The 13,418-nt window shown below is 45.6% G+C and overlaps 2 protein-coding genes across 5 annotated transcripts in view; one reads left to right on the plus strand and one right to left on the minus strand.

Moving 5' to 3' along the window:
- The window catches only part of BMP2 (bone morphogenetic protein 2), an 87,813-nt gene extending 75,644 nt beyond the window's left edge, over positions 1-12,169 (plus strand). The window contains exons 5-7 of one of the 3 annotated variants that reach the window (XM_054195598.1): positions 3,927-4,059; positions 6,443-6,563; positions 6,819-7,149. In XM_054195598.1, coding sequence (XP_054051573.1) covers positions 3,927-4,059; positions 6,443-6,563; positions 6,819-6,889 — 325 coding nt within the window. In that variant the 3' untranslated portion in view covers positions 6,890-7,149. Of the gene's footprint in view, positions 1-3,926; positions 4,060-6,442; positions 6,564-6,818; positions 7,150-12,107 lie in introns of those variants that run through there. The other 2 variants (XM_054195600.1, XM_054195601.1) reach the window with 2 other exon arrangements.
- Positions 9,149-13,418, minus strand: part of HAO1 (hydroxyacid oxidase 1) — a 365,752-nt gene continuing 361,482 nt past the window's right edge. For both annotated transcript variants that reach the window (XR_008465485.1, XR_008465484.1), the window contains one exon: positions 9,149-9,274. The gene's annotated coding sequence lies outside the window, so the exon portion shown is untranslated. The remainder of the gene's footprint in view (positions 9,275-13,418) is intronic.

The following is a 13,418-nucleotide window of genomic DNA, read 5'->3' on the forward strand; positions in this document are numbered from 1 at the left end:
TTCAGTTTTGCCTATGTGGCTGAGAAGTGCTGGCCCTTCATAAAAATACCAGCCCGCCTGCAGGGAACGAGGTGGAAGCTAGGCCGACGTTGAGGCCTTTTATTTCCTGCAGAGGCGCGTTCGCAAGACGCTCGTGGAGAGGACCGTGCAGATGAGTGCTAATGTGAAAGACAGGGCCAGCTCCCCAGTGGGGGAAAAACGGGGGTAGAACAAATAGTTATCCAGCTTTCCATCAGCTGTGGGGCTGGCCAGGTGACAGTTAGGTAGGCCTGCCATTTTGCATGGATGGCTCACCTCTTTGCCAGCCGCAATAAACATGGGCGCTGGATGCCAACAGGGCTGGGCTGAGCTTCACCAACAGATGAGTTTTCTTCCCCGCCTGCTCCGTTGGTGCGAGTGGCCTCATCTCTGCAAAATAAGCCCGTGAAGAGAAGCTGAAATTACCAAGTGGGAATCCGGTTTGTGTGCATGCTGAGAGCTGGCCAAAGAAGGAGAAAACATCAATCTCAAAAGGGGTTTCAAGATCTGGACATTTGGCTTCATCTTTCACTATGTTCAAACATGATCTGTCAAGTCCCATCAAGAAAAACAAGAGGGAGAATAGCCTAGCCTTTAAACGCCAGTGCTGCCACGGCTAGAAAGTTCGTGAAGAACATGGGAGAAAAATGATCCATGACTTGAACACAAATCTACACCCTGTAACCGAATGTTGTGGGGTTCCTTTCTCTCTTGTGGTGCTAAGAAATTTTGGCCAGAATATTAGAAAGTGAAATGCAAAAAAAAGCTCGTAAAAGTAGTAATAGTCCTCCCGCCAAAATTAAAGCTGGAACTGCCACGTTCCTCAGCTGCGTATGCTTTGTGTTTGAGAAAATTCATGGTAGAGCGTAAAGATTTTACCTATCTGAGCTTTGGATGGTTTCATTATTAGCAGGCCACAAATGAATTAGGTGGATGATGCAAAAATGACTGCCAATAAAATATTTATACCGATTTTTCATTCTGTGTGAAACGTCTTTTATATATATGTATATGCGTATATACTATAAATAATAGAAATGATGCTCATATTTTATACTAGGGATGTAAACACTGGTCCCAACAGCAGTGGCAAATGAACCACTCACATTTTCTGATTGCATAATTTGCCTAGAGGATGGATACATAATTACACTATAATTAAGTATAATAAACAGAGAAAATGATTTGAGAAGGAAAAATTATCACAGCCTCAACCACATCAGCCAGAAGCTCTCTTCTAATTAAGTTATTTTATTAAACAAAATGTTTTTAAGGTGGGTCCCCTTTGAAAATGTACATTATAGCCCATGTAATGTAATTTACTTTATAAGTAAAACATGGCTTGTGTATGGACAGATCGTATCTGATAGGACTCATGAAATACACAGCCACTGGGTCCAGTCCAGCCAGGTGCTGAGTCCCTCACACCCCCGCCTGGTCCAAGCAGCAAACCCTGAGTCCTGCTCCGGGAAATTGCGGCAGCGTATAGAGCAGCCTTTTATTTGCGCTCACTGATGGGCTCTTTTTATGTTACTTGTTTTTTTTCCTGATTTAAAGGGAGAAATGCTAGCAGGTAATTCTGACGTTGTCATCCTGTAATGACAGAGTAGAGGCAAAGGACAAGAAAAGAGATAGTTCAAGCTAGCCCAAATAGCTCATGCTATTTGGATTGCGAGAGTCTTCAAACACTATTCCCTTTCAAAGGCTTTTACCCTCCCTAATTCTGCTCGGTGTTTGCCAAGATATGAAGATGGAGTTATCTTTTACCTTACTGTGGCTGAAGAAATGCAAAACACTGGTTCACGAACTATAGGACTCAGGAAGATGACATAATCTGGTACCTCGTGAGGCAAAGGCCATCAGAGACCCTCCAATTTCATTCCTCTTAGAACTACGGTTTATTTTCTTAAACACCTGCCCCCATCCGCTCAGGAACCACAGGAGCTATTACAGGAGCCTTGGAGCACTACTCTGAAGTTAGTTACCGCTCCTGTTCCCACTCCCTACAAAAAGTAAAAAATGTTCAGCTTTAAGTTTCAGCCATAAGATTTCTGTATATATATACATCTGCCTCTTTTCCACATTTCTCTTCCTCTTGTGAGTTCTTAAAGATTGTGATCAAGCCACCCCTTAGCCTCTCTTCCGAAAGCTCATTAGGTCACGCTGCCTGATACAAATCTCTGCTGGTTTCCTGGCTCTTCAAGGCTCGTACAGCCCTGCAGTGTTCTTTGGGAAGATCTCTGGATATCAGTGACCTGTCTTCTTAACTATTTACTCTCTTCTTCAGTTCCCAAGTCACTTGTAAGGTTTGTTTGCAATGGCTTATGTTTTCTTTCACGTCATTGTGAAAAATAGCATAATCTCAGTAACGCATCCCTTTGGTACCTGCTAGGAATGAGATACAAGAACGGACTTACATCCAGCGTAGGAGAAAACATCCCTGGCCAAGGAAAATCCAGGGGAAAAAGAAACGGTGTCCTAAAATACCAGTTGTCCACAGCAGCACAAGGTCCTTGAATTCAAAATGTTGAACAGTACGTTGTGAGAACATCTCCAAACGCCCAACGGAGATATGTCTCTCTATCTCTGTCTACTGCATGCACAGCTTATTGGGTAATGGAGAGATCAGTGTGCTGGTCAAGAGGAATCTTCTCCTGCTTAGAGTTTTCCCCTCTTAAATTCCGCTCTGCAGACCTTTGAACCATAAAATCCTGTAGGTTATTGACAAGATTATTGATGTGTGTATTGCAGGGTGCCCCAGGCAGGACGTTTAGGTCATCATGGGTCTGTATACTCCTAATGACTACTTCAGTTTCTGTCCTAATCCCATGCATTTTCAGTTGTATAGTGACCTGATTTCAACCAGGAGCTTCCATGAGAAATCACATGGCAATCACAGACACTGTAAACTCAAGCCAAAGAGTCATTTTCAAATGCTTGGCAAATGCTAGACCACAGAAACTCAATGTGTCGTAAGATTCCACTTGGTCCCATCATCTGGGTGGGAAAAAGGAGGAGGATTATCCGTAGACCTCAAAGTGTTTTACGAAGGGAGGCAAATGCTGCTATTCCCATTTATTGGATAGGGCAACGGCAAGTCAAGACTTGCACAAAGTCACCCAATTAATCAGCCAGAAAACTGCCACTGAAACCCATATTCTGGTCTAAACAGGTTCTCAGACTGCCCTCATCACTGTAATATCTGAGTACCCTCCAGTAGTACATTAGGAGAACTTGGGCATGTCTACACTGGCCGATGCAAACAGCTGCCTGTCAATCCAGCCCCCCTCTCAGCCAACTGGACAAAAGCCATCTCCAGACTGAAGCTGTGTAGCCACGTCAACACCCTCCTGAGCCCAGATGTATGAACCCCACCACAAGTCAGGGTGAAAGCTCAACCCACCACCACTCTAACTCAACTCTGTGGCTTCCAGGCGTAGCTTGCTTATGGGGCACGGACAAAGCAGATGCAAGACTATCTTTGAGAGCAGATAGACCGTTCTTTGTTCTAAACCCAGTTTCATCATCTGTAGTGCCCCTCAGAGTATTTCCTCATGCTTCAGTTCTCACTGAGCCACAGAGACAGGGCACAAACACGATGGTTATCTGGTTACAGCCTTATAGCTCCTTTGAAGAGAGATCTGGAAGATGACAATTTGAACGGGGATATTTGGATACACTGCCATAAAGAAAGAAAATCTCCAAAATATATTTAGTAAGTCAGGAAAAAGGAAAGTGAAGGAAAGCATCTCTTTCAACTCAGGATCTACTTGTCATGTGCAACAGTACTGAAAAATTGGTACCTTAATGACCTGAAGGAAGAGTAGCTGTTATTACAGGGCATTGTACTGGCAAAGTTCCTATACATCACAACAATAATTCTCTCCAGACTTCTCTTTCCTTCCAAGGTATGAGGAAACATCACTGCATTTAACCTCAACTCCCTGGCAGGCGGCATCACTTCCTCATGAAAGGCAGGGAGCTGACACAGCGATGGGAAGGCTGTCCTTTGTAGCAGCGACAAAAGCCCCGTGTGATCCAGTAAGTCTGATGTAGAGCTGAAAAAATGAGTCCTGCTCCAAGGAAGCTAAAAATCCCAAGGTGCCTTGAGAGCTTGTCTGGGACTACTCATGCTCCCAGGTTTAGAAATACTTTGAGGCTTGCTAAGTTCATACGAACCACTCCTATCTCTGGAAGTCCCCGCGCCTTGAATGGTTAGAGGCTGGGAAAGCACAGTGTGGATGCGTCCAGCTCTGCTCACCTTGATTTTGCTTTCCTCCCTGGGCGCCGACTTCTGCTGTCTGCCGTCTGCCGGCAACAGGCCATTGGGCAAGGTGGGCTTTGATCCGGAGCTGTGATGTTCTTGCCTGTTTCTGGATCAGAATCCCTGCTGGCAGGGATCCAGCGGCTTCACCAGATCATCACCTTTCGCCTGGGGAAACCAGGGCAGCACGTAGGCGGCAGTGTTTCTTTGCAGCTTTGCATGTTTTGGACTTTTGCGCAAAGCCCCGAACTGCGAACGTATGCTTCATGCACATGCAGAAAGGGCACAGACGCTGCTTGAAAAAAAAAAAAAAAACGGACCTGGTTAACTTGGCTACGATCATCCAGGAAGTTTGTGGCAGAGCTGCAAATAAAATCCAGACATTTTGCCTTTTGGGCCTGTGTCTTCACAACAACACGGTTCTTCCTCTGGGCATCCGGGCTTGTCGTCTTATCGGGACGCAGTGCTCAGCATGTCTCCTTAAAGGGGAAGAGCGCTGGGAAAGCCACGCTTTAATTCTTTAGAGAAAATGACACCACCTACATAGGAAAACCCCATAGCTTTTTCCAATTATTGCCATGCATGTATGTCTTTCCCTCCCTTTGTGATCTTTACCACTTCCTCACCATATGTAAAAGGCCTGATCCTGATGAAAATAGTCATGGTTCCAGAAGTGCCACTCAGATGATGTTGATTTACCTCCACAAAGGATGTGGCCCGATGCTTTTGGCCAGATTTTTCTGCAAGCAGCCAGTCACATCTCTCTCTCCCACACCAAGAAAACTGGAGGAAGCTGTCTGACAATAACTCTGCTCGACTTTACCTGGCCCACCCAGGGAATAGCTATTTCTGGACGGGCACAGAAAACCCAAGCCTTGTCCCTTTAATCTAACATCTCATGCATGTTGCTAAGCCTAATGTTTAATCTGAAAAAAACAACCTGAAAATAGCATTAAAGAAAGGAGAGGATTTGAACAGCACTATATTTTTAAGATAGTCTCTCTGGAAAACACTATATTTAAAAACTGACCCTTTTACCATGAGGTTTCTGAAACTACAGAGCCATCCCAAGCTTCCTGTGAGATAAGGCTTGTAATTTGGATCTGAGTAATGGAGTATAAAAACAATTGTCTTGTACTAAGAGACAATGCGTAATCACCTGGCAGTGCCACATCACTGCCCCCACTGCAGAGTAACCAGAGGCTATTTGTGCTGGAAAGTAAAGTTAAGAGCAACATGATGATGAAGGTAGCTCATCCTCCGTGCCTGACAGAAGGACGGTGTCTCAGGGTGTAAATCTTCCTGGGACTTTAGACAAGAAAACCTACTTTTGAGCATTTATGGTCCCCTGTCTCCCACACTTGCGGGATTGTTGATTTAAGATGTAAGCCTGCAACTTGATGTGTCTGGAAGGGCAGCTGTTGAGCTGTGGTGGGCAGAGGTAGACATTGCAACCTCCTCTTAACTGAAGTGGCACAAACTGGAGACAATTTTAACGTGAAGATCTCATCCCTTCATATTCACTTGACGTATTTCTACTAAAGGTATGGCAAAAACAGAGAGAGAAACACAGGAGCTTCTGTGGCTGTTTTATGCCAAGCATAAATATCTGTGTAGGAGCCTTTCAGACCTTTTTGCACTCCCAGAGCAAGGACCAGATCTGCCCTAGGTTTTTTAATTTTCTTCCAATTTGTTGGCGTGAAATCTGACAGCCAGGCAGATGTGTCTGCCTTGATCTGTTGCACTCTCCTCTGTTTTTCCAAGCCTCAATAGGGGAAAGTGAAATTGCTGTCCAGAAACATTAATCACAGCATCTCAGATCTGTAAATTCTCAAGAGTTTTCCTCCTGGAGCACTGGAAGGCTTTGACCCGTTTTCAAAAGTGGGTATGAAGCATATATACATAAGGAAAGCACACATACTTGTAGCATCTGCAAAAACATATGGTAGTTTCACATCCCACTAACCAGTTTCCTGGATTGAATACATATAAGTGCAGGCTTTGTGAGAACTAGCAGTTTTTGAATGCTGGGTTTCTGACTCTCATCCCTTAACCGCAGTCCTTCCTTGACTTTGTGAGAGATACCATTTCCCTCTTAATTTGGCAAGCTATTGCACAGAGTCTTTCTGGATACTTATTCTTGTATTGCGTTTTTTGCAGGTGAACCTACTCTCAGGCTCCCCTGACGCGCTCTTTACCCATCCTTCCATTGCACACAGAGGTGCTGTGTTATCCCGGCTGCTTAATCCCGGATGGCGAACAGCAGCCGTTTCCAGGATCAGTAAGTCTGACACTTCAGATGTCTTGGGACTTTGCTGGGCTGCTAATCTACAGAGCTCATTACAAATTTTGCCATCTAAATCTTCTGTTTAATGAATCCTTTTGTGCCAAAGGATCAGTTTTCCTTAAATATACTTTTTTGAAGCAGAACATTTAAAATTTTTGGCTGTTGTTTCTGACAACGATATCATTTTTCCTGTCTTATCAACGTTTTCTGTGCAAACATACCCACCTATCCGCATGTTTTCTGTTTTAGCAACCACACTTGAGTCCAACATGCCTTCTGCTACTGCCACCAAAGCAACAAACCCTGAAGAATGGATTTAAGCAAAGGCATGTAGATATGGGGAGACCCTCCTGCATGTTTCTGTGCCCGTGCCTACACCACTCCTGCTGCACATCAGTTTAAACTTCTGGAAACTCACAGCGATGGAGATCCCAAAGCCTCTCTGCACCATCAGTTCCAGCATCTCCCTCTCTTTATGGGTAGAGCTTTCCTTAACTGTTATCTGCTCTGTTTTGCTGCAAATAAAGCTAACTAGATCTTGTCTTTCCCCATGCAAACAGACCCAGTGATCACTGTACCCTTTTACCACACCCCTTTTTCAGCTATGGCCTTCACACATGAAGTCTCTCATAGCTGTCCACAGTCTTTTCTAGACTAAACAAATTTAATTTAAAAAAAAAAAATTCCTTACAGGTCATGTTTTTTGAAACCTCTTATCAGTCCTGTTGCTCTCCTCCAGACTTCCTCCTATATTTATGTCTTTATTTGAAGTATGGAGTGCAGAGCTGTGCTCTGGGCCTCTCCATCACCAGAATGACCGCCGCACAAAGGGTGCTCTTAATACCTCTTCTAATAGCAAGTATCTTTCTGGCCACAGCATCACATGGTAGCCTTAGATTTGAGTTTGTCCCCTACCAGCTCCCCCAGTGTATTGCCAGTACCGTGACCTGATTCCTTATGCGTATTTTAATTATAAACTTTCTTATTCATGTAAGACTATTTCTAAAGTTCATTCAGACCATTTAAAATCAATCCCCCTCCCCTCCCAAAGCTGGGATCCTGGTCTGTTTTGTTGTTTTAACCTACTGTAAGAGCCCTGTCTGCTCCACCACCCAAACTGTTAACAGAGATTTAAATGAACCGTGACCAGCACAGACTTTGTTGATGGTCCTCTCGCTTTGACAGTGAATCACGCGTACCTAATCTTCAAGGATGTTATTCCAATCAATGGTTGAAAAATAGCAATTATTTCTGTCAGATAGATATCATTTCTGATACCAGCAGTTGTCCAAAGAAGACCTGAAGCCACGAGCGATACCAGTGAATAGGCAAATACCTACTCATCACCTCTACTGAGAAACAGGCTCGAGTACCAAGCCCTGAAACTACGCTCTCTCCTTTTTTTCATAAGAGGACGGCAGCGAAGCTGGATTATTCATAGCTCTGAAAGCAGGATGGGCACATCAGTATGCCCCTAAAGCCAAGATGATGAGCTAATCGACTTCGTATTGTTAGAAGAGTCCCCACCTACGCTTTCACACAAAGGGCTGATTAGCTCACAGGTATGCAAAACTCTGGGAGGATGCCATCTTTCATCGCTACCAGAAGATGTTTAATATATGCTAAGTTGCCAACAATTAAGTGTTTGTGTGTGTGTGTGTGTACTTGGTCCCAGGAGCTGCACACTGTGTTGCGCTAATCCTCCGCGCGCTGGGCACGGCTCTACTGCCATGTTCTCAGCTGCGTCGCGGGGTGACAGGAGCACAGGAGGAAGCGAATTTTAATATGCTCGTTCTGCTTCGAATGGCAGCAGCTGCGACAGAAACAGTCACAGGCTGAGGGCGTCTGCATGGGGAGCCAGGGGGCGAGTCTACAGCACATGGCGTACTTCCACCACTCTCGCAATGTCCTGGTGCAAGAAAGCCGAAAGCAGTCCACCACCCAAGTCACTGATGGAAATACTGAGCCCGAGTAGCTGAGCACTCTAAAACACCCTCTTCCCGCGTGCTGGTGCGTTCCATCTAGGAAGGTCAAATAAGGAGCCAGGACTGTAAGTGCACACAGCAGCGTATTATCGCTTAGGCTGGTTGGTGTGATTCCCCTTCCAAACCAGGAGTGATGACGTGAAGCATTGGCTCGATGTTTGGGAGGTGCTTAGCACCTCCTCCCCATCGTCACCCCATAGGATGCATATGGGCACAGCACATTTCTCAATAAATGCTAGTTTTACGTTGCTTCCAATGTTATCTGTACTAGAAGTGCTGCATTACCCAAAAGGGAAACAAGCAGGGTGGGAGGAACTGGGAAGAAAAGTCCTTTGAAGCAACACGTTCCCCTTTTCCACCGGTGGTGAAGCTGGGCTGTTTGGAGGAATATATGCAGCCCATTGTGAACGCCCATTTGTCCCCTTTCAACGTCCATCAGCAGTTCTCAAAGTGCAACAAGCTAGAATGATCTCCTTATGTCACAGATTTACGTCAGAAGGAGACAAAGGATAATTTAAGGAAGAAACCCTCCCTAATACGGGAAAGAAGGAAGAAAAAAGTCAGTAATACATTTGCTGTCTTCCAATGGTGTACCTTATCTCACGTGCTTAGGAAGCAATGTCTTCTCACTGTCTTTTTCTGCAGTCTTCTTCCACAATCTTTGCTGAAGACTGCAGGACATCAGAAACGTCCCGTGCTCCTCGATAGCTTAACAGTTGTCTGGAAAAGAACGGGACCAAAAAAAGTCATGCATCGAAATGGGCTTTTGACAAATATATAACAATGTATGTTTCCCAGTATGTTTTCTGACTATGGTGCCTAAACAGTAGAAGACGCAGGAATGCATCACAAAAACATATGCCTGCAAATAGAAGCGCTTTCTTTTCTCTCGTTTATAGAGGGAGACATCAGCCACTGTAGTTTAGAGGATTTTTCCATGTGGGCCACCTGTCTTGTAAGGAGTGCAGATGCTGAGGGTGGGCCACCTGCATCTTCTCTTCCCAGGGATGTGTGCGATGAGGGCTGGTTCATGGTGTGCAAATCAAGCCCTTAAGGAACTGAGTGTAAATTCATGCCCTACAGCCTGTGGGAAAAAATTATCCCAGAATAACTTTGGTCTATTGCTGACAAAAAGTAACTGGTTAAATACCAAATGGTCCGCACCCCCGTAGAGCTTTGCTGGTTTCGGAGGAGCAGTTACGGTTATATCAGTTGGGCTCCCGCACAGCCCCTTCACCTGCTGGGAGCTCCCAGCCCAGCCGTGACTGCTCCGTCGCTGGCTGCTGTTCACAGCACATCAGGCGAGGCACAGAGGGAGTCCGCGGGGGCAGGCAGCTCCCTTTGCTTCCTCTGGGCAAGCACTTGTACTTAACGCAGAGCATTTTTACTTTACAGAAGTCTGCACCAAGCGACTTTGTCCTAGTCACTGCACTACCTCGGTTATCGCCCGCACAAACATTCCCTTCAGATCAACATACCGGCCGGGCCAGAAATCACACAATTGATGTTTTGGTTTCCATTGCCTTATCTAAATCCAGTTACTGCTCAAAATGAGACAAAGTCAACAGACTTAATTGAATGAAAAGGCTGTGAGACAACCTAGAGATTTGTGGCTGTGTGTGTCCGCGCATGAGTTAATCACTAAGCAAACACTTTGCAACAAACAGAGCCGGGCTGAGCAGGATCGCTTTTTCTGCGGCCTGGAAGCTCCCGACACGCTGGGGCTGCGCGAGGCATTGTTGGGGCTGGCAGGAGGATTTAAACAGCATGGCAAACAGTGTACTACCAGGGAGAAAAGCTGGGGATGGACAATGGAGCAGGCCATGAACGAACACTTCTGCTTGCTGCCTAGATCAGGAGATAGCAGAGACCCTCTAGTACTGGCCAAAAATAATTGCTCCCCTCTAATTGTTGCTGTCTGGATATGTGAAATAGCCCTCCTGGCACCCAACAGCTGGGAGCAGGGTGTTGCTTGGTGTCCTTAGCTCATTTCTCGGGGGGCAGGTGCCAAACCCTGGGTCTCCTCAGCTGCTAGCTGTTGCAGACATCGCAGGTTTTCCTGTCTGTACAGGCATGGCTGTACACGTACCACCCGGCTCTGCAGTTCAAGAGGGAAAGATAGACGTGAAATATCTGGGAATGGCCAGACCGGGTCAGACCAGTGCTCCACATCGCCTGTCTTCTCATCTTCAATGGAGGCCATGAGCAATCTCTTAGGAAAGACCATTAAAACCTGTGTAGGGTTGTAGCCAGGATCTTGTCCCCACTGTGACAGTGCTGCACAAAGCTTCTCCAGAGCTGCAGGAGTAAAAGGACGAAGCCTTACTCTGCAGTTGCAACTTTCCCTGGCAAAATCTGTGCCTCTCCTTTTTCCACTGCCTGCTCGGTTCAGAGGCCCTGTGTTGGTACCTGGTGCAGCCACTCTTTAGGTAGGCTGCCGTGGAAATGCTCAGGTTCATGCCACTGGTTCATCTCAGCCATTGCAAGAAGGGAGGCCGAAGCTGCAAACCTCCTAAAATAGTCATTAAATACCTTCTAATACGAGATGACTCACATACTTTCCCGGCTGGTAGGACTCTGTCAGGTGATGGAGAACCTGAATGAGGTTCTTCAGTCGGCAGTGACAGCCTTACGGACACCTAAAGGTGGCTTTGCCATGAGCAGTACCAAGACAGAGCCTCACCATTTCATCCGTGGGTTTGAACACAATTTTTGGCTGGAAAAACTCATCCCACGCTACAGAGAGACACCACGCCCTGCACAGGCCACCCACTTGTCACCACACGCTAGCTTGGGGCCAGGACATCTGGCTGTAAAAATGCAACTGTGGTGGTGTCCCCTAAACAAAGGAGGATACTACACTCAGCTAGATCCTCCCTCCCTAAGGGAGGCCACAGACACCGCCGTTATATTTGCAACCCATTTGACAATTCTTGCCCTTCGGTGGGCCATACGAGCAGACAGAACCCCCCTCGCAAAGCCAGGAAAGATGGGAAAGATGATTAGCTTTGTGATCAGGTGCTGCGCGGCCAGAGCGCTATGCAACGTCAAAAGAAACTGCTGCTGAATGGCCAGATTTCGGGATACAACAATAACACACAGCACTATATTTCATTCCTTTAATAAGTGCTGAATATGCGAAGGCTCCTTTCCCAGCTTCCGTCTCTGTCTTGGAAGCTGGGGAAGAGCTATGTGTATAATTATTTTCAGATGCCACCCACTTCATTGATTATCTGAGCGGGATGCGCAAATAATGGCAGCTAATGCCAGGGGCAGAGATCGGATGAAACTCACTCTCTTCTGGGAAAAGTTGAAATAAAACCACCGTATGAATGGGTCATTGAAAACAGGCTGGAATATATTCCCTATAGTCATTCCGAAAGTTCAAGGGCAGAAGAAAGGAAAAAAGAAAGGACAAAGAAAAAAGAAGGTGTCTCTGTGTTCACTAAACTTCTAATATCTGAAAGTGCTTAAAAAAACACACATGCACTTTTTTTCATACAATCATGGAAAAACACACTAAGCTTTTGACTCAATGGTTTTGTTTTTCCAGTGAGTCCCGTCCAGGTTCCACGCGCCATCTCATAGTCACGTCGGCTGGGTGAGCTGCGAGCTAACAAACTTTAGAAGAGCTCTCTGTGATTTTGCCACATCGAGTTTCAAGTATCGGCTTGCTGGAAGTGCAGCGGAGAAGGGAGGAGGGAGGGAAGTGGTGCGAGCTTTGCCAACACACCTGCACAAGCTTTGGGCTCTCCTGGACACTCTGCGCGCTAATGATGTATAACCTGTAGAGCCTGGCAACGCGCTCGCTGAAGACTATAACAGACAGACTGTGCGTGCCTCTGATTTCTAATTTCTTAAAACAAGTAATAAACCGCCCCCCTTCCCCCAGCCCTGTGCTGTAGGTAAATGCTTAGGATGGAAACTGAGATATGTTCAGCTGGGCAGAGGTTCTACCAAGGTAAGGAACAAATGACAGTTTAATTACGGTATTTTAGGTCTGTGTAATTCCTCTTCTGAAGCAAAAGGGAGGAAAAAAGCTAAAAGAAAGACAGAGTTCATTTCAGCTCCAATGTTCTGCTAATTTTTCTTTTGACTATTAGAGATGCAGCTGGATCCTATTTCTAATCCACTTTCAAATGTGCTTGAATTAAAATCCCAGATCACTGCTGTGTTTTCAAGTTGAAGTGTGCGTAGTAGCCAAGGTTTATATTGCAATTTCTGGAGTTATGGAATGATGAGCTCCAATAGAGGAAAGTGTGTTGTATGACTGAGTCCTGGGGAAAAAAAAAGGGTTGGCATCAGTGTTATTTGGAATTAGAGCTCCCTTGTAAGAATAAATAGCCTTGAAGTTAATACACGGCTACATTTTACATCGGTTCCACCCGCTGGAACTGGTCGGTATGGGAGAGCAAAGGCTGCCATGGCGGAGAGGTAGGAATAGGAAGTGCTATTTAATTATAAAGCCTAGATATTTTTGAACTTTCCTCTGAAATTTAAAAGTATCCCCACTAGCTTGGGGCTTGTTTTAATAAGAAATTCACTTTCCGACTAAAATAGCAGAGTAGGACCGCCCTTGCTTTGAAATACCTGTGCGTTCTCTATTGCTACCTGAATCCCAGTCTAAAAGCTGACATTTCTCCTCCGGCATCCTGTTTACGTCTAAATCCAATAGCATAGTCTTGTTAGACTTTGCCACCTGGAAAACACCATAACTCACATGGAGTTATGAATCCCCATATTGTCTGGGCTTTCATATCTGCCGTGACAATTCCCAGCCACTGCCAGGTGAAGCCAGCCAGCCAGTATTTATGGAAAATGAACAGACTAATCATTTCCAATACCGGGACACAATTATGATATA

Source organism: Rissa tridactyla, chromosome 3, assembly GCF_028500815.1.
Source record: "Rissa tridactyla isolate bRisTri1 chromosome 3, bRisTri1.patW.cur.20221130, whole genome shotgun sequence".
In the NCBI taxonomy this organism is placed as follows: Eukaryota; Metazoa; Chordata; class Aves; order Charadriiformes; family Laridae; genus Rissa; species Rissa tridactyla.